This window comes from Alligator sinensis, unplaced genomic scaffold (assembly GCF_000455745.1).
Source record: "Alligator sinensis unplaced genomic scaffold, ASM45574v1 scaffold755_2, whole genome shotgun sequence".
Classification (NCBI taxonomy): domain Eukaryota; kingdom Metazoa; phylum Chordata; order Crocodylia; family Alligatoridae; genus Alligator; species Alligator sinensis.
This window is the reverse complement of record NW_005841883.1, coordinates 1841968-1861762: the sequence shown is the minus strand read 5'-3', so window position 1 is coordinate 1861762 and position 19795 is coordinate 1841968. Positions and strand designations below refer to the sequence as shown.

The 19795-nt window shown below is 43.8% G+C and overlaps 1 protein-coding gene across 1 annotated transcript in view; it reads left to right on the top strand.

Moving 5' to 3' along the window:
• KIAA2012 (KIAA2012 ortholog) overlaps positions 1–19795 on the top strand; it is a 106428-nt gene that overhangs the window by 25294 nt on the left and 61339 nt on the right. Inside the window, 6 exon segments of the mRNA XM_025196658.1 lie at positions 1438–1663; positions 2448–2575; positions 4510–4660; positions 11954–12094; positions 14160–14351; positions 15521–15649. Coding sequence (XP_025052443.1) covers positions 1438–1663; positions 2448–2575; positions 4510–4660; positions 11954–12094; positions 14160–14351; positions 15521–15649 — 967 coding nt within the window.

Genomic DNA, 19795 nt, shown 5'->3' with positions numbered 1-19795 from the left:
TAACATACTTTTGGAAGATGCTCAGGCTCTATTGTGATAATCCTGCTATACAAGCCTCTACAAAACAGAACAAAGTGTGTATTATACTGAACTGATGCAAAGAATGCAAGTGAAGGCATGACCCTCTTGGCAATATGTCTTTTTCTTAAAATTTATGAAAGAGCATAAGATAGATTTGTGGAATAAAATTAATTATAATAAAAAGTATACCTATCTATATTACATAAAAATTGTTGAGTATCATGAAAACTATACAAAAATCATTGCAGATACAAAGACACAATTGAAGAGAAGTAGCCAAAAGAGTTATGCATGTTAAAGGGTCTCAGTCTCTTTAAGGTTTCATTTTGCATCACCAAGATCAGTGAAAGTTTTACCATTGATCTCAATGGTCGTGTCGAGATGAGTGTGGACATTTGTTTCCCAGGGACAAGGAGCAGCGGGACCCTTGCACCGCAGCTACTTGTCCCCGGGAAACACCTGTGCCATGCGCATTTTGGCACGTGGCAAGTTACCCCCAGTTGGGTAGGGGAGGCTGGAGTCAACACTGGGCTGGCCCCAGCAGCCTTAACTGGGGTCCTGGGGCCTCCTGGGGCTGCAGCAATGGCAATTCTGCCACATGGAACCTGGCCAGCAGCCGAAGCCTGGCTCTGGGCAGCCCAGCTCCGCCTTTAAGCAGCACGGATGCTGCCTGTATGTGTGTTGCTCTGCTTTTTTTTCACCGCAGGATATCCAGGGGTTAAAAAAGCCTGGGGGTGGGTGGGAAAAGCAGAGCAGCGCACACACAGGCAGGGTGCCCTTGCAGCACAGAGAACATCTAAATGTGCAGTGTGGCGCCGCAAACATGCTTGCAGCACCACATACCTCATGGCCACACTAGTGGCTCATGGCTCCACATCCAGCCAATGGGAGCAAGGGCAGGCCCTTAGACTACAGAAAATAACAAAATATAAATGAAAAAAAGAAGAAAAGAAAAGAGCATATATTTAAGCATTTAGATACTACATTGAAAGAACATATGATTAGTACAAAGAGCAGGATTGAGGACCAAATCCACAAGGGTGCCCTACATGCCTTGATTTCAAAGTAAGAATTAGGTTCCTACTTGCCTTTATGGATCTGGACTTCGGTGTTTCATTTTAGAAGATAGATTGAAAAAGCTCTTCATAAGTATGCACCTGTGAAGAACAGATGGTTGAAAAACTTTTTGCTGAAAAACAGTTTAGACAAAATTCCAGTTTTTAGTCAAAGTGAAAGTTTTGTCAAAAACAAACAAAACCCCCAAAATAAACAAAAAATCCTGCTTTTAGTTTTTTTGGACAAAATCATTAATTTTTCCATTAATTTTCCCCCATGTTGTTGACATGAGCAACAGGGTGGGGAAAATAAGTTTTCAGTCCCATTCTACCATAAATGTTTTCATTTGCTGTCTCCTAGAGCACAGGGGCAGAAGGTCAGCTAGATAGCATCTCCACAGTGGAGGGCCAGTGGCACAGGGAAAAGGCAAACCATACAGGCCGTCAAGGGGACAGTATAAAGATAAACCACACTGCAGAGAACTCTTCTAGGAAAGCTGCTGTTGATTCTTCTCAGCTTCTAAGTGAGAAATCCCACATGACTTTCTATGGAGGCTATTTCCCTAGAAGAAAGAAGTCCTACAATGGTAAGAATTGACATTAACTTTATATGCTGTCATAGGAATGATTTTACTGAGTTTCTGGAATGCTTCGGCAATGACAGGGTACCTAGGAGATTTATTGTATGAATCAGTATTGCCCAACCTTTCTGGGCTGTGGGCCAGATGAGTGGCACAGGGTGAGTCCATAAGCCCGATCCAGCATGGCTGCAGTCCTGTGCATGGCTCCAGCCCTGCCAGATGGGGCCCCAACTCTGCATGCTAGATCAGGCCTGCCACCCCAGCCCCAGTCTTGGCTCTAAGCACACTAGATCAGGCCCCAGCCCTGGCCCTGCATGTGCCAGATCAGGGCTGCCACCCCAGCTCTACATTTGCTGGATCAGGCCCACTGCCCAGATCTGGTCTGATCCAGTGCACAGGGCTGTGTCATCTGGCCATGGGGCTTAGAAATTTGGCAGCAGGGTAGTGGTGGTAGCAGCTGGATCTGGCCTGGGGGCTGGAGCTGCTATAAGCAAATGTTACACTGATGACCATGGTTATCATAGTCACCTCTGGACAAATGCCACAAAAAATTATCACTTAAGCCACATTTTAATTTAATTGGAAAGAAAACCATAAAGCAATGTAGCACTTACAAAACACATGAGGAAATATTTCTTCTCCTATGAAACATGGGTGCATCAGTCATTGAATATAATCCCTTTCTCCCCCATTGCAGATTCAGTGATAGCGTAAGTGCTGTTCCTTATCAAATGCTACTAATATATGTGTTATTTCATATTCTTTTTATATTGTCTCTCATTTTTCATAGTAAAAGGAGGACATCTGAAGAATCAGGATGGCCAAGAACAAGAATCCCTTCTTCAAACTAGCATTTTCCCTCCTCTCCCACCTGGCATGGACTCAGGGCAAGATACAGTCAGGGGGGAGCATAAAAAGGTCAGTTTTTAGAAAAATACAGCAGTTGCTGGGATAGTATATAAAGTGGTCTCACTTTTTGGGTGATAATATGAATTTAGTCAGTGATTGATACATAGAAATTATTGCATCACAGCTTCCTGGTGATGCTGACTGCACAGTAGCATTGTGTCATGGTTCGTATCACACAACACTACTACACAGTAGTAATGAGCTACTGTGCAGTAAGTGTTGGTGTAGATGCAGCCACCTTTTAAAAAAAAACAGCTGCTGGAAATTGAAGTTTACATTATATGTGAAGAGATACAGTAAAAACAGTTTCTGCTTCTGGTTGTGACTTCACTGGAAAACAGAATGCACCACTGAAGCATGATTTGTAAAAATAACAAACTTACACCACCATTTGGAGCCAGGCTTAACATAAAGCAAGAGATGTTTTGACTTTCTCTTTACTGCCTCAATCCTGGCCAGAAGAACCCTTGCTATCAAAACACTAGACTTCTCCACAACAGGAAATATTGCCTGGTGGGTGGCTGTGGTGGATCACCTTTGGGTGCTTGCCACTTTAAGAGCTGAAGCAGGCTGTAGAGGAGCCTGCAGGTGGGAGCAGGCCCAATCAGGAGGTCACATGATAGTCAGGAGGCTGCCTGATTAGTGGAGGGCTGGGAACCCTGGGTATAGAATCAGGCCCAGGAACCAGGGCCAGCCGGTTGCAACTGGGGAGCTGAAGAGTGAACATCTCCCAGCCAGAGTACTGCTGTTCCCAAAACACCTGAAGGTCAAGGGTAGGAACTATGAGGATGGAGGAGGTTCCTAGTCCTGAGCAGTGATCTAAAACTACACCCTGCTGGGGTTGGATGGTAGGCCTGTGCAAAGCGGCTAGTATTCGCTTCGGATTCAGCCAATTCAGGGACAGTGATTCAATTCGGTGATCCAAATCACTGTTCTGAATCAATTTGGCCAAATCTGATTCAGAGATTTGTCTGCTGCCAAATCAGTTGAATCTCCAAAAATCACACAAGCCTCATCCCCCACCGCTCTCAATGGCTGCCCCGCCTGCCCCAGTTTCCGGCTCTTTGGGAAAAAAAAGCCTGCACTCACCGGGTGCTGCCAGGTGGGGGGGCAATCCCCACTTTCCCCTGTTGCCCCACACCACGTGAGGGGCTCTGCCATGAGCCCCCCACACACTCTCCCAGCCCCTGCCATGGCTGCCCCGTCTGCCCCAGCTTCAGCCCTTTAAAAAACAAAACAAAACCCAAACTCACTGGCTCCCGCCCAGCGGGAAGCGATCCTTGCTGCCCTCCACTTCCCCACATTGCTTCAGGGGCTCCGCACAAGCCCCTAGAAGCCCCGAGGCTACTGCAGCAGCTGGTGAGGCCAGAGGTTTTTTTGGTTTTCTTTTGTTTTCTTAAAAGGCCAGAGCTGGGACAAGCAGGGCAGCCATGAGGGAGGGGCTGGAGGAGCGGGGGGGGAGTTGAGGGGTTTGTGGCAGAGCCCCACATGCAGCATGGAGCAGTGGTGGCAGCACCCAGTGAGTAGGGGCTTTTTTTTAAACAACCGGGAGCTGGGGCAGGGGGGAGCCATGGTGGGGCTGGGGGAAAAGGCAAGGGATGAGGCCTGGCAGGGGTCCCCCATGGTCACCTCCCTGCTCCTCCAGCCCTCCCCCCGCCTTCCCTTGCCCACTACTTACCAGCATAGAGTCTGGGTCCAGCTCCCTGCTGCAGTAGGCAGGGACTGCCCGAATCACTGAAGCTCTCCAAAGCTTTTCTGAATTGATTCTGAGAGCTTTGAAACAATTCAGACCTTTTAATTGGTCTCCTGATTCGATTCGGATTTGGAGATTATAATACATTACTGCACCACCAAGCCACCTGGAGGTAATCTTCTGGAATGGAATAAAAATGTAAGTACCCAAATATTTCCATTATTTTTTATCTTAGATTTATATTTTACAGCTTGTGTCAGAGATGTTGAAGTTACCTTCAATTTCAGAAGAAACACCCAGAACCCAGAGGACCCACAGAAAACCTCCAGAAGAACTTTTAATCCTTCCTTTGCTTGTTCAGTTGCAGAACCACACCAAGAGCAAAACAAAGAAACAAAGAGGTACTATCAGCTGTAGATGGAAGATACTTTGATCTGTGTAATTCAAGGTACTTGTACAAGAACTAAGAACTATACAATACAAGAACTAAATGAGGATTGCAGAAAAAAGGAATTTTCCATTCCTGGACTCTTGCATTCTCACTGAAGGAATTTGGGACAGGTTCCTTTTGGATTCCACAACGTTCATGCCCCAGTGATGAGTCAGAGCCCTGTATTTCAGTACAACATCAGAACTAGGCAGAATGTCTAGTAGTACTCAACAAAGAGAAGTAGTACTCTGCATCCTGGGAGGTTTTAAGTTCCGACTTGACAAAGTCCTGACTAGTTGGGTTGGACTACATTACTTCCTGCAGTCCCTCTTCCAACCCTAATTTTCTGTGATTCTAAATGTCAACATTTTTGGATCAGATAAACACCCCAGTATTCAGACTGCTTACCCAAAGTCATCTGAATGAGCCAGCCACTTTGATATGGGAAAACAAGGCTGGGTATCTCACAAAAGCAGACCTTACAATATTTTGCCAGTTCTACAAGGTTCATTCCTGCTCAGCCTGTGAGAGTGGCTAACTTAGTAAATGTAAATAAAACGTGTCTGAGGGCACCCAGAAAACAATACAGAGCTTCATTTTCAAAATGAAGGTTAAGGTGTTTTATGTCAATATCAATCAAGGACATGCAAAACTGGATCTAAAATAAAAACAGTTAATTAAAATTAAGGGCCAAGGAGGAATCAGCCTGCAGCTAGAGAGCTGCACCTATTTTGCATTAGTTGGAACAGATAGCAGCCACTCTCCCCTTGACTGTAGAGACATGGCTCATATAGACTACAGGCTGTAACATGCAGTGCACATATAGTTCCCAGAGCTTTCTTATCAAATCAAGATGGAGCACTGCCTGTTGGTATCTGTAGTTCCTGAATGCCATATCTCTGTATTAAAGTGAAGATTACTACAGGGCACATGATATATAGATCATATATGATCCTCCCATCATTTGTCTGAAACATGTTGTACTGCCAAAACAAGGAACAAATTTGTAATATGCACTTCCAAAGCAGAAAGGGATGCAAGGAAATTAAATCACAAATGTAATTGCAATGAAATTAAATCACAAAAAGGCAGCTTATAAGAAGTGGAAACTTGGACAGATAACTAGGGAAGAATATAAAAGCATTGCTCAGGCATGCAGGGATTAAGTCAGGAAGGCCAAAGCTCAACTGGAGTTGCAGCTAGCAAGGGATGTGAAGGGTAAGAAGAAGAGTTTCTACAAGTATGTTGGTAGCAAGAGGAGGATCAGGGAAAGTGTAGATCCCTTACTGGGTTCCCAAACCCCAGGCCATGGCCCAGTGCTGGGCCACAAAGCGTTGGCTGCTGGTCCACAGGAGGGCTGGCCCACCCTATCCTGCAGTGGTGGCTGCCATGGTTAAGGTTTGGTCCCTCCCTCCTGCCCACCATGTGAAGGTGTCTTTACCATTGTTTCAGCTGGAAGTTCCGGCCACGGGGTCCTGCGCAGTGTCACCAGAAGTGACCACAGACCGGCAAACTGTGGACTGGAAGTCACCGATATACAGTGGACCAGCAGTTCCGGTCTGCAGTTTGCCAGTCTTCAATCTAAAAAGGTTGGGAAACCCTGCCTTATTGAATGGGGGAGGCAACCTTGTAACAAAGGATGCAGAAAAGCACTCAATGCCTTTTTTGCCGCAGCCTTCACAGCCAAGGGCAGCTCCCAGACTACTGCACTGGGCAGCACAATCTGGAGAGGAGGTGAGCAGTCCTCAGTAGTGAAAGAACAAGTTAGGGACTACTTAGATAAACTGGATGTGTACAGGTCCATGAGGCCAGATGGGATGTACGTACCCAAGGGTGCTGAGGGAGTTGGCTGATGTAACTGCAGAACTATTGGCCATCCTCTTTGAAAAATCATGGCAATCAGGAAAGGTCCCAAATGATTGTAAAAAGGCAAATATAGTGCCCATATATAAGAAAGGGAAAAAGGAGCATCCAGGGAACTACAGACCAGTCAGCCTCACCTCAGTTCCTGGAAAAATAATGGAGCAGATCCTCAAGGAATTCAGTTCTAAATACTTGGAGGAGAAAAAGTTCATTAGGAAGAGTCAGCATGGATTCAGCAAGGGCAAGCCATGACTGACCAACCTAATTGCCTTCTATGATGAGGTGACTGACTCTGTGGATGTGGGGAGACTGGTGGATGTGGTGTACCTTGATTTTAGCACAGCTTTTGATACAGGCTCACACAGCACTTTCATAGGCAAGCTAAGGAAGTATGGGCTGAATGAATGGACTGTAAGGTGGATAGAAAACTGGTTGGAACTTCAGGCTTAGAGAGTAGTAATCAATGGCTCAATGTCTAGTTGGCAGCCAGTACTAAATGGAGAGCCCCCAGGGGTTGGTCCTGGGGCCAGTTTTGTTCAATGTCTTCATCGACGACCTGGAAGATGGCATAGAGTGCACCCTCAGCAAGTTTGCAGATGACACCAAGCTGGGGGGAGCAGTAGATACGCTGGAGGGTAGGGCTAGGATTCAGAGTGACCTAGACAAATTGGAGGATTGGGCCAAAAGAAATCTCATGAGACACAACAAGGACAAGAGCAAAGTCCTGCACTTAGGACAGAACAATCCCATGCACCAATACAGGCGGGGGGCTGACTGGCCGGGCAGCAGCGCTGCAAAAAAGGACCTGGGGGTTACAGGGGACCATAAGCTGAATATGAGCCCTGAGTGTGCCCCTGGTGCCAAGAAGACTAATGGCATACTGGGCTGCACTGGTAGGTGTGTTGCCAGTAGGTCAAGGGAAGTGATTATTCCCTTCTATTCAGCACTGGTGAGGCCACATCTAGAGTACTGTATTCGGTTTTCGGCCCCCCACTACAAAAAGGATGTGGACAAATTGGAGAGAGCCCAGTGGAGGGCAACAAAAATGGTGAGGGGGTTGGGGGACATGACTTATGAGAAAAGACTGGGTGAATTGGGCTTATTTAGTCAAAAGAAGAGGAGACCGAGAAGAGACTTAATAGCAGTCTTCAACTACCTGAAGGAGGGTTCAATAGAGGATAGTGCTAAGCTATTCTCAGTGGTGGCAGATGACAGAACAAAGAGCAACTGTCTCAATTTGCAGCAAGGGAAGTTTAGGTTAGATATTAGGAAGAATTTTCTCACTAGGAAGTTAGTAAAACACTGGATCAGGTTACCCAGAGAGGTGGTGGAAGCTCCATCCTAGAGGGTTTTCAAAACCTGGCTAGACAAAGCTTTGGCTAGATGATCTAGTTGGGGCTGGTCCTGCTTTGAGCAGGGGGTTGGACCAGATGACTTCGTTAGGTCCCTTCCAACCCTAACTTTCTATGATTCGATGCTACAGAGGCAATAGATACCCAATATAAATACCTAGGCTTTCTGGCAGATGTATGAAATAAGGCCCAATGGCAGATGCATACAGTGAGATACAGAAATAGTCACCATGTTTGCCTGAAAAGAGGATTTTCACAATGTTAGGGAGAGAAATGGGAAATGTGAGAAGAAAGTGTTCCCAGAATTTCTCCTCTGCCCCTTAGAAAAACATGAGCATGTGACCATCCTTTGTCACTGTGATCCACAACAATCTTCAACATGACTTATCACAGCATCTGAAAATACTGTCAGCTGGCATCATGCTGGTAAAAAGGCAGGGTAGATATGCACATTTATATTATAGACTAACTAAATAAGATATGGTCTGTAGATGTAGATAGCACAAGTATCCTGGTTAACATCAGCAACTCCTGCAGTTCTTACTTCCCCTGGTCCCACTGTCTTCAACAGTAACAGCTAGTCCCTTAACCTGAATTTCAAATGGTTAGTATGAAACAGGCTTTGGAAATTATTATCCCATATGGAAAGTATTTTAAAAGTCAGAGAATAATAGAAATATGTTAAAAGATTTGTCTGAATCCATTTCTATGTTTAAATACATTTTAAACGGGAAGGAAGAAAGTTCAGAAACTTTTCCATTTATCAAGAATTTGAAAAGGCAGCAGCTTTCAGCACTGTTCATCTTTCACCAAAGTGACTCTTGAGGTGTAGATGTCAAACCTTGGCAAAATCTAAAGACTTTGCGAAGCTTAAGCAGAAGGATGATATTTCCATATATTTCTACCACTCCATTTATATCAGCTCTCAACTTCCCTTCTTGGTTTACCACACTTCACCCTTTATCTACCTCCTTTTCAATTCTTCTTTTCCATGAGTTTGCTTTAATAGATTTTAGAACCTAGTCCCAGTCTGACCTGTGTAACATAATCCATAGTATTTTGGTCATCCTCCTTTCTTGTGCCTTTCACAAGGTTTCTTCTGTCACCAGGAGGTCTGCTCAGACTGACTCAGCACTGCAAAAAGCAGTAACTGCTTTCTATCTGTCTGTTGATTTTAACACCCTCATATGGATCATGGTTTAAAAAAAATAATTGTAGTATTGCATATAAAAATATCATTTTCTACTGCAGTCAAATAATTTTCCTGTGCAAATTGGAAAACCTAGGAGATAAAAACTAAACTGCATTTCAGGACAGCAGAAAGGATTAGAAGTACATTATTTTTTCTCATTAAAAAATAAGCATTATTATTAGCTATTTAAGGCCAAATTTTGCTAATATATAGGGCACCTATACACAAGCAGCAAGGCTTAATTGTGTTATTGATTAATCAAGTCTGCTGGAGCATAATAAGTACTGCGATAATTAGACTCCAGCATCTCATGTTCAGTGTCCCCATGCTGAAAAATGGTGGCAGAGGCACATTTGATGAGCTTTAGATAAAGCGCACCCACCACCATTTTTCAGCATGGGGATGCTGATACACAAGACACTCTGGGCACTTTTATTAAAGTGGCTCTTGGAGCTGCGCTAATTAAAACGCTCCCTCCCTCCCCCCACTCCTGGGGCATGTGTATAAGTGCCCATAAATCCCAATTAAGTTTCTTGGAGTTACATACCAGTATCTGAGGGTAAATATCAATCCCGTAAACCTAGATTCTAGCTAGGACAAAATATGGCCCGCAGGCCAAATCTGACCTGCTAAAGGATTTTAGCAGGATGCCCATGGTGGGTCCCACCCCAGCCCAGGCATGGGGGACAGCCTGGGCCATAGTGCATGCAGCCGTTCCTGCCACCCCCAAGCACACAGCAGGTCTGGGGTGGCACAGTGGCCAGACTCACTTCCCAGTGTCCCCCTCAGTGGTAGCTCTTTCCAGCTGCTGCTGCCAGTCTCTGCTGCCACTACCAGCCCCAGCCCCACTGTCTGGGCACTCTGGCCTGTCTGCTCTGCACCCACCACCAGGGAAACTGGATGGAGCAGGCGAGCAGAGCCCCCATGGAGACCAGCCTAGGACCCCCACAGGCAAGGTGTGTTCAGCTGGGTGGATGGACAGGGCCATGGCTGGGTGGAGACCAGCTTGAATGGGTGGGCGGGGGTGGGGATGGGGCTGGGGCTGGGGCCAGGGCCTGAGCTGGGATCAGGATCGCAGGGCCAGGGCCTAGGGCAGAGCCACGATCCATTCCCCACACATTACTGTGAGTGGGCGTGTGGGGAGTGGATCACAGCTCTGCCCCGGGCCCCATCCTCATGCTGTCACAGCCCCATAATCCCAATTCCAGTCACCCACCTTGCTCAGGATGCCACTCCCCACCCGCCCGTGGCCCTATCCCATCCACCTGGCTAAGCACAGGGCAGAGCACTTAGGGAGTTTTAGTGAGCTGTTGGGGGGAGAAGGACTGCTGACCTAGCCCATAACAGCTTACCAAAACTCCCTAAGTGGCTCTCCAGCTCAAATAATTGCCCAACCCTAGCCTAGAATCTTAGCTTAAGTGAGATACTCTTTTACTGTGCACTAGTTGGAGATACCTGAGGGAGGGGAAAATAATTTATTTGGAGAGTCTAGAAGTTAAATTATATTAAAACATTCATATCATCATCAGGCAGATAGGCTCTATGCCTGTCTATGCATGTGGTCAAGGCTTGTAGGGGGACGGGGTTGTTTTAATTAGAGCAGTTCCTGGACAGCCACTCTAATTAAAACAGATCACCATCACATATATTAAGCTTCCGTCTATTCAGGGCTGGATTAACGCATAGGCAAACTAGGCATATGCCTAGGGACCTGTGCTGTGGGATGTGGGGGGCCTGGTCCTTCCCTCTACAGTGATGCAAATGGCTCTCGCTCTTGCCCTTCCCTTCACTTCCCTTCCCCTCCCTCTGCTGGCCTTACTGCCATGGTGACAGTAGTGGTCTTAGAGGAGGGCAAACCATGTGACCGCCCGGGACCCCACACTTTGGGGGGGGCCCCAAAATTTTGAACCTAGAATGAACCTAGAATATAACTCAATATTAAAAAACTCTTTCTTTGTATTATCAATATTGTATTAAGATACTTTCATTGCAGTTTCATAGATAAGGTAAAGTGAAAGTGAAATTAAAAATGTCCTACTTGCTTATAGGTCCTCAAAATTAAGCCTCTAAGGGGCCCCAAATGACTCTCTTGTCCAAGGCCCCAACAACCCTAATGCCACCACTGGTGGTGGCCACCCCCTAGCAGCAGCTCTGAGCCCTGCTCCCTGCAGGTGGCAGCGCTAGGGTAGGAAGGGGGGTCTTAACCAACATGGGGCCCACGAGTTTGTTTGCCTAGGGCCCACTAAAGGGTTAATCTGGCCCTGCACACATTTCAAAATGGCCACAGGACACTTTACCTAAAGTTCATTTGACAAGGTTTAGATAAAGCGCCCCCGTGGCCATTGTGAAATGCACAGGGGCTTAATACATATGACAGTGAAGCGATGCTGGAACATTCTAATTAGAATGAGGAACAGACTCGATTCATTGAGTCTGCTCCAATGTGTTCTAATTAAAGTGTGTCGGAGCACATCTATAGGTACCTTACATTACTTTAAGGGCAAATGTAGACCAGACAGTAGTGGAAGAAATCATTCATCTCCACAATACAGCATGCTCCTACTTTTTTTATTCATCTTAGTAGTGTAGTTTCTCCCCTTCTGGGATTGTACCAGACTCTCAGCTAAGGTAATAGGTTACCTTTGTAAATTTATCACTTTCTTGACATTAATAAAGAGTTTTAAAATGCTGCTCATAGCAGTTGTGTGTCCAGCCTTTGCCAAGCCTGGTCTCAAAATACAAAAGAACAACAGGTAGACATAAAGCCATTTGGAAACTTTTTCAAAGAAACTGGTTAAAAAAAAAGTCATGCAAAAACTGACTGATATCTCCATTTCATTTACCTCTCTCATTTCAGGAGCTTCTTGTTATGCACACAAATCAGAAGCTAGCTGTGAGACATTGTTGGCCACTTCACTGAATAATCTCATTTCTGGGACAGAAGGTGCAACTGAGCAGGACCAGGTGATCATTGAAGGAAACACAGAGGCACATCAAGGTAGCTGTTCCCAACCTCCAATAAGCAATCAGAAATTCATTCTGGAAGGGAGGAAGGCAGGAATAAGCAGGGTTAATGCTGGAAAGGAAGGCCACTGTAAGAGAGATCAGTTAATCAAATCAAGCGCGTATAGTTTTTACACATACTTTAACTGCCTTAACATAATCTCTGCTATAACCCTAATTCTATTCCTAGCTATTTGCCTACTAAAGGTCTCTCTGGCAACAGAATATGATCATAAACATATCTGATTGTCATTGGTTTGATAGCATTGGAAGACACCGTAAGAGACCTGCTATAGTGGAATTTTGTTAATTCACAACCACTAACATTTTTTAACACTTTTCACTCAAGGATCCCAAGAGTTTTGAAAGATTTTTAATTTTTTCTAACAGAATTAATTTAATCTTTGACTGAAGCCTGGCCTCTGTGATATGGAAAACATCACAGCTTTTAAACAGTGCATACTATTGCTAAACAATTTAGGAGTGAGACAAAAGTATATCTGTACCTACAGAAACTTCAGGGGCACTTTTGGGTATACACAATGCACTTATATAACTGGAACTCTACCAGTTTCACTCCTCCAGGAAAGAAAATTGAGAAAAGTGGGATCTTCATCAACTACACCTTATATGTTATGTGAAAGATGGCACCTTCAAAAATACATCATTCCTTTAGCATCATGATACAACACGATTTGTGAGACTGAGGCTAGGTAAATTGGCTCAGGTTGAGTTCAGTACTGCTACAGCTAAATTGCTCCCAGTTACCTGAGAGAGCTTGACTATGTCTACCTTGAGCTGCAGTCACTCCTGCGAGTCCAGAGTACACATAACCTAAGTGGAAAGAGCGCTCCTTAATGAATAATCAGTGCTGCCTTTCTGCAGCAGCTGGGTTTTTTGTTTTTTGGGGCTTTTTGAACTCGTCAAACCCAAATGCTAACTGGAAATAATCATGTAGCAATAGAAAACATAGTTATGAACTTTATATCTTAATATTATTAAAACCATTTGGGCTAAAAATATTTACTACAGTTTACAGTGCTCATCATCAACAACTCAAAATTTGTACACTATGCATTGACATCCAGTGGAATCTTAAATACAAGAGTTATATCCTATTCTAGGTACAGAAGGGAAAAAACCTCTCAGACAGGGTTTCCCAATTATAATGCCATAGGGGACCTTTTTAGTCATAATCACTGTAATTCTGGGCAAGTCTACATGTTCATTAATGCGCTTCAGGTAGTGGACATTAAATCTAGCACCTCCATTGTGAGGTACTAGAAAAATGTGCATTAGCCTATTTTAATGCACATTAAGTAAAGAGCATGCTTTTTTTTTTAAGCTTTAATGTGCATTAAAATAGGCTAATGTGCATTGAAGCACACATGTAGACATGCCCTCCGGTATAGGACCTTTCACTTAAGTTCTGTAGCAGACTCTCTGGTTCAATACCAATGGGCTGATAAACATTTAATGAAGTTCTGTTTACATTGATACAAATGCTTATCTGTTTCAATTAACATGTTGTAGCATATGTAGCATTTTATAAATCCTGACACTGAAGATAAAGATTAGAAAGAATAACTTGACAGTATAGGCAAAAGAAATGTCACTATTTAACCTTGGCCTTCTCTGTACTTATCGGCCCTGCTTGGGCACATCCCCACTAGCAGCCTTACCTGGAGTCCTGAGGGCCTCTGGGGGCTGCAGCCATGCAATCCAGCAGCAGGGGGCCTGGCCAGCCATGCTCTGGTTTCAGGGCAGTGCACACTGCTGCCACATGCACTGCCCAAGCTTTTTTGACACTGGGATCTCCCAGTGTCAAACCCCCTCTCCCCTCACTGCACTGCAAATAAGCAGCACAGGGAACACCTGCATGTGCAACGTGTGCAGTGTGCAGCATCACAGATAGGTCTGCAGTGCATACCACACATGCACGTTCATCTGGACCCGTCCCTTCTATTTGTGCGTGTGTGTGTGTGTGTATCTGTTTCTCTGCAGAATATATTATTTTATGCAGGCCTTTCTTATTGTACTTTTTACATGCTTTTTCCTAGATGATGATTCAGTTACCCAAAATGCAGCCCCAACACTAGGGCTGCTGTCCTGCATATATGGGAAGAAGATTCCAGTGATGCAGAGCAGCAGAGAGAATTTAAAAACTCCTAGCAGCAGCATATTCACAAACAGCACTTCTCAGGCTCTCCCCATGGGAACCATTCATGGTGCTCTACCAGAAGAGCTGAGAGGTAACAGTCACAACTGTATATGTTTGTACTATGCATGGAATCTGCAGATATCTTCTTCTGTTCATACGGCACATACTGGAGAGGCACAATGGATCTTTTCTCCTTTTTTAAAGCCAGAAATAAACATGCTGCTTTTAGCAGCAGCACTGTGAATTTCAGGAGTTGTTTAATATTTGATGGGCATGTTTCTGAGAAAAGAAAGGTCCCATTTTAAAATGCCATTAGAAAAGCATGCACTATAACATGGATTATTAAGACACAAAAAAGGGAAGAGACAACAAATCATATAGATGATGTATCCAGTGGGAAGGAGTTAGCTACCCTCAGCAACAAATATACATGACAAAAAGCCAGCATAGACCATCTGCTTGTTCACAGGCATGCTGGCTAAATATGAAGTTAATAATTCACAGAGAGAAGTCACTAATCTCCGAAGACCTATTGTAAGAAAGTGCAATTCAGTTGAAGCCAATGAAAAAATACTCATTTATACCAAAGAGGTACTTGATCCCATGCCAATTAAACATGTGCTTTTACTAATCCACTGTTTTGTCTATATGTCAGCTAATGATAGCATCCAAAAGCAATGACCAAGTAACAGCAGTTTCTAAAGTTACCGCTATATCAGAAAGAGTAAAGATAATGGGTTGTCACCAAAGTACAATTACCTTTACAGAGTATAGAATAGAGCAGCAAGGGGAAAAGGAAAATACTCTTAGCAATTTTTATTTGAAGACTATTTTTCACTTCAGTATAAATAGTCATGTCCAGAAAATATGAACACTGTGTAATAATTACCCTTGATCAGATCACCCACGGGCTTTGTGGGAATGGAGTTCAGAACCCAACTCCTGACATCGATCTGAATTTCACAGCTGAGGACTGTCTTTATGTAGAGCACAACCAAAATCCTGAAATAACACATATGAACTGTGGGGATGACTTTCAAAATCTAGACCTAATTTTATGCTCTGTCCCATCCCCTGTAGTGGAATATGATTCATTAGCATCAGCCTACCCTGAATCATACTATGACAATATGGTCACAGTTTTCAGTAGCTTTGTATATATATTTTCATAGAAATATCATAACTCTAATTTTCTCTATTTCAATGGATTTCGAGGTGAATTAGCGTGTCAGTAATGTTGCTCATTTTTATGCTTTCCAGAGTGTCATAATGGCACTTCACTAGGCAGCCTTATAATGGGTCCGGATGGAGAAATCATATGTCTGTCTCTCTTGGAATCTGTCCAAAATGCTGATGTTCCTAATCAGTTGAACTTCAGTCCAGGTGAAGGTAAGAACACATTATCTGACGCAGTTTTCTTTCTAAGACAGAGGAATTGCATCTATAACTTTCAAAGGTTCAGACAACCCAAATAAAAAAATTAGACCCAGATCACTGCCTCTCTCTTCTTATTGACACAGTATCATTTTTCTTCATTCAGACAGGATAGCTAATATTTGCACAGCAAGTTTACTTGTGCTCTACAATAGAAGAGATCATGAAATGTGTATTATGAGTGGGGGTTACTGTGTGGTGCAGATGCATTTTTAAAAGGTTTTCAAAGCTGCTTTGGAATTTGCCCAATGTAAACAATATATTTCTCTCCGTTACAGTGAGTCTCAAAAGGAGGAGGCGGCTAATTTATAATCTGCTCAGGTATTTGTGTTATGTGCTTCAGCCAGCCAAAGTGAATCATCTTCTGACAGACATGTTATGCAATCTTGAAAAACTGACTGGTATGCTAGCTTGTGGGAAAGGAGAATGGCTTGTTTTGGGAAAGGGCCATCTCACAGTAAAGAAAAAAAGGAAGGAAAAGAAAAAAGTTCAAAGATGATATTGCCAAACCAACAACCACTGCAAAGTGTACAGCAACAAATCAGTGTTTAATGAAAAAAAACTGATACAATCTGTTGAAGGGAGAGTTGACGGGGTGTTAAATTGAAGGTTACTACAGAAGCAGCTGGCCCATATCAGTAAAGAAAGGACCCAAGCCATTTGACCAGTAAATACCATACATTAGCCTTTGGTCCCCTGTTTAATCTTTATCTTAAAACTTAGATCCTGTCTTAGGGGAAGGGCTCCATACCTTGCCCAGTTAAGACATTATCTCTTAATTCTCACAATGAAAGTACTACAGCTTCTTACCTCAATGGCCTAATTCACTGCTGACTTATTTGTGCTCCCGTCTTTGGTGTAGAGGGTCCATATACTGAAAATCTCCCTGCCGTAGGACACCTTTTTCTGCTGCACTTCAGATATTCTCCCCAGAAGCCACAGACAGTTGGGTACTTGGCAGGACGCTCTTAGTTTACAGAGTGCCAAAGTCATTTTTAGTTATCCCAAATGAAGGCAACATCAAAGATGGTACTGAACTTCCTGTTTCTTTCTCTTCTCCCTCTTGTACTTGCTTGTTAACGCATCAGTGTGCTTTCATTGTGTCATCTACTTCATTTACTGGAAGAAACAATTTTTTTTTTCCCTAACAGTATTACAGTCAAGTCCACAATACAGCAAAAGCCAGCTGCATATTTTTAAGTCAGTGATTCTCAACCATGATGCTGCAGCAACCTGGGGTGCCTTAAGACCTTTTCAAGGGTGCCACAGGGTGCCATGCAGTGTTAGGACTGTTAGGTGTGCAAACATAATTCACAAGATAAAACCAGAGATTTCAAATAGGAATTCATAGTGTTAAACATTCCACCCTGTTGTGGTCTTTCTGAGTTCCTTGCAACAGAAGAACTGGTCTATTACTTTTCTGTAATCAAAAACAAACAAAAACTATAAGCTAGCATTTTCCAAGGGGTGCCTCGAGTCTAAAAAGGTTGAGAACCACTGTTCTAAGTAAAAGGATGCTTCCTTTGATTGCCCATCCTGCAAATTCACCGTCATCCAAAAGTCAAGCTGGGTTTACATCCTCTCACATCATCATAAATAATATAGAAACCTGAAGGGCAAGTTAGGCCTTTAGTTACATGCATCTAGCTCTAGTCACCAGTGAGTTTGCACAGGTGTAACAGGTTGCAGTTAAACAGTCAAGTTTCTATACAAGAAGGAATGGAATCCAAGTCATACTTTCTTAGCTATATTAGCTCTTTAGGGCTTCAAGAGGCAGCACAAATACGTCACTTAACAAAGCAAATGTGGCTGTGAATATGCATAGAAAGCAGAATTGTTGATTCCAAAGGTGCCATTTTTACTTAACCTCTTTTGAGGTCAGAGTTGCAGTTTTAGGTTTGATTCTAGAATCTTTGTGGTAGAAGGAAGTATGTGCACAACTTGCCTTTAGTGTTCAGCCCTGAGTTTGCAGGCCTGATGTAGCAATGAACAAAGGATGAGATGCTGTTCTTATCTATACCTTGTTATGCTGAGGGTATCACACCAGAAAGTCATTTCTCTTATGTAGAAGAAGCCTAACACATAATTGGGAAAGAAGCTCGGAGTGCAGTCCTATCATGTTATAGACCACCAAGCATTCCTTTGGGCATAGGGTAAGATAACAAAGCTCTATAATTATATTAGAGGAAAGGGTTTTAGCCTAGATCAAGATTCATTTGGTCTCTTTTGCTATGAAGAAAAGGCCTCATAAATGATAGCTTAAAATACTAGAAAGTGCTAGAGCTAGAGTATCCTCTTTAAAAGGCATATAGCTGATATAATGCATTGTGTAATCATATCACATGTATGTGAACTATATAAACCAGACTACTCAAAAAAGAGAGGAAAAAAAGGATTTGAAATTTGTTTCCAGGATAGTTACTTTCCCAAGGCCCCATCTACCCTGACTTTAAACCATGCTTAAGAATGGTGTATGATTGAGTGTCTGACCTATTAGTTCAGGGGTGGCCAGGCATCCTCTGTGTGTGGCGCATGGTAGACCCCGTAGGGAACAGGCAGCACAGTTGGAAATAAGGCAGGAAGTAGAAAGCAGAGCAGCAGACTGGACAGGGGAAGGGGATCAGAATGGCACTCGAGGAGGATACAGGGCTAATTAGTGGCACTTGCCAAAAAGCTTGGTCCCACTGTATTAATTTGTTTACTAATTTCATTTTATTGCCAGTGAATGTGATGTTGATTGAAGATACTAAATAAGGCTATTGTTGAATCTTTGCCAGAGGTCCTGTCTCAAACCAACTTAGTTTTACTAGAGCCTATAAAATTAAAATTTCACGCTCATGTTTTTAAATCAGAGCCATAAGCCACAAGAGGATGTGCAAATGTGAGACTACAGTGATATGATCCCTCAGGATAGGACTACTATGGACTTAATTGGATATAGAACCAAATACTAGGTGTATTGTGAGGCACAGAGGAAGAAGCAGAATATCCTCACTGCTTGTTTGCAGGTACACACTCTGCAGTGGCTTATTGCTTCATTTAATTTAAAACAATCACCTTACATATACATAGCGGGGTGGGGGACAATTAAGGAAAGTAACTTTGGAGAAGTAATTCCTAAAAAATGCAATACCTATAAGCAACCAAAAAAATCATGAGACCTCCAGAAAACCCGAGTTTAGATGAGGGGTGTCCAACTCATTTGGCTCTGTACATTAGATGTAGACCATGGGTCTTCTCACAGGCTGGAGGGGAGCAGCTTATTGGTGTGGCTGCTGGAGCTACTGTGCTGTTGGGGCCAGACACAGGTATGGGCAAACCAGGCGGCCACCCAGGGCCCAGCTGGAAAGGGGCCTAAAAATGTTGAAAATAATAATTATTATTATCATTATCTCTGGCAAAGGGGGGCTCAATACTAAAAGTTCACCCAGTGCAGCCAGGGGTCTAGGTACGGTGCTGTGTGCTGTTGTTGTAACTCCAGAATCCCAGGGGTGAATGCTACTGCCACTTGCCCTCCCTTTTCCCTTACTGCCAATTGTAGTCACCAACAGCAGTCAAAGACCCCAAATTCAGTGGCAGGCAAAAGGGTATAGTTTGAGTGGCAGCGACATTTATTTCATGGGTTCCAGAGCTGCACCAACACAGTGGCTCTGACAACTGCACTGACCAGCCCCCTGCACTTAAACCACTCACAGGCTACATGTGGCCCATGACCTCTCAGCTACACAGCCCTAGTTTAGATTATAGTTTCATAGTTTCATAGTTTGTAGGGTCGGAAGGGACCTGAGCAGATCATCAAGTCTGACCCCCTGCCATGGCAGGAAAGAGTACTGGAGTCAAACGACCCCAGCAAGGTGTTCATCTAGCCTCCTCTTAAAGACCCCCAGGGTAGGAGCCAGCACCACTTCTCTTGGAAGTTGGTTCCAGATCCTAGCTGCCCTGACAGTGAAGTAGTGCCTCCTGATGTCTAGTCTGAATCTACCCTCTGCCAGCTTGTGACTGTTATTCCTTGTCACTCCTGGGAGTGCTTGGGGGAACAGGGACTCCCCCAATGCCTGCTGGTCCCCTCTGACTAGTTTGTAAATGGCCACTAGATCCCCC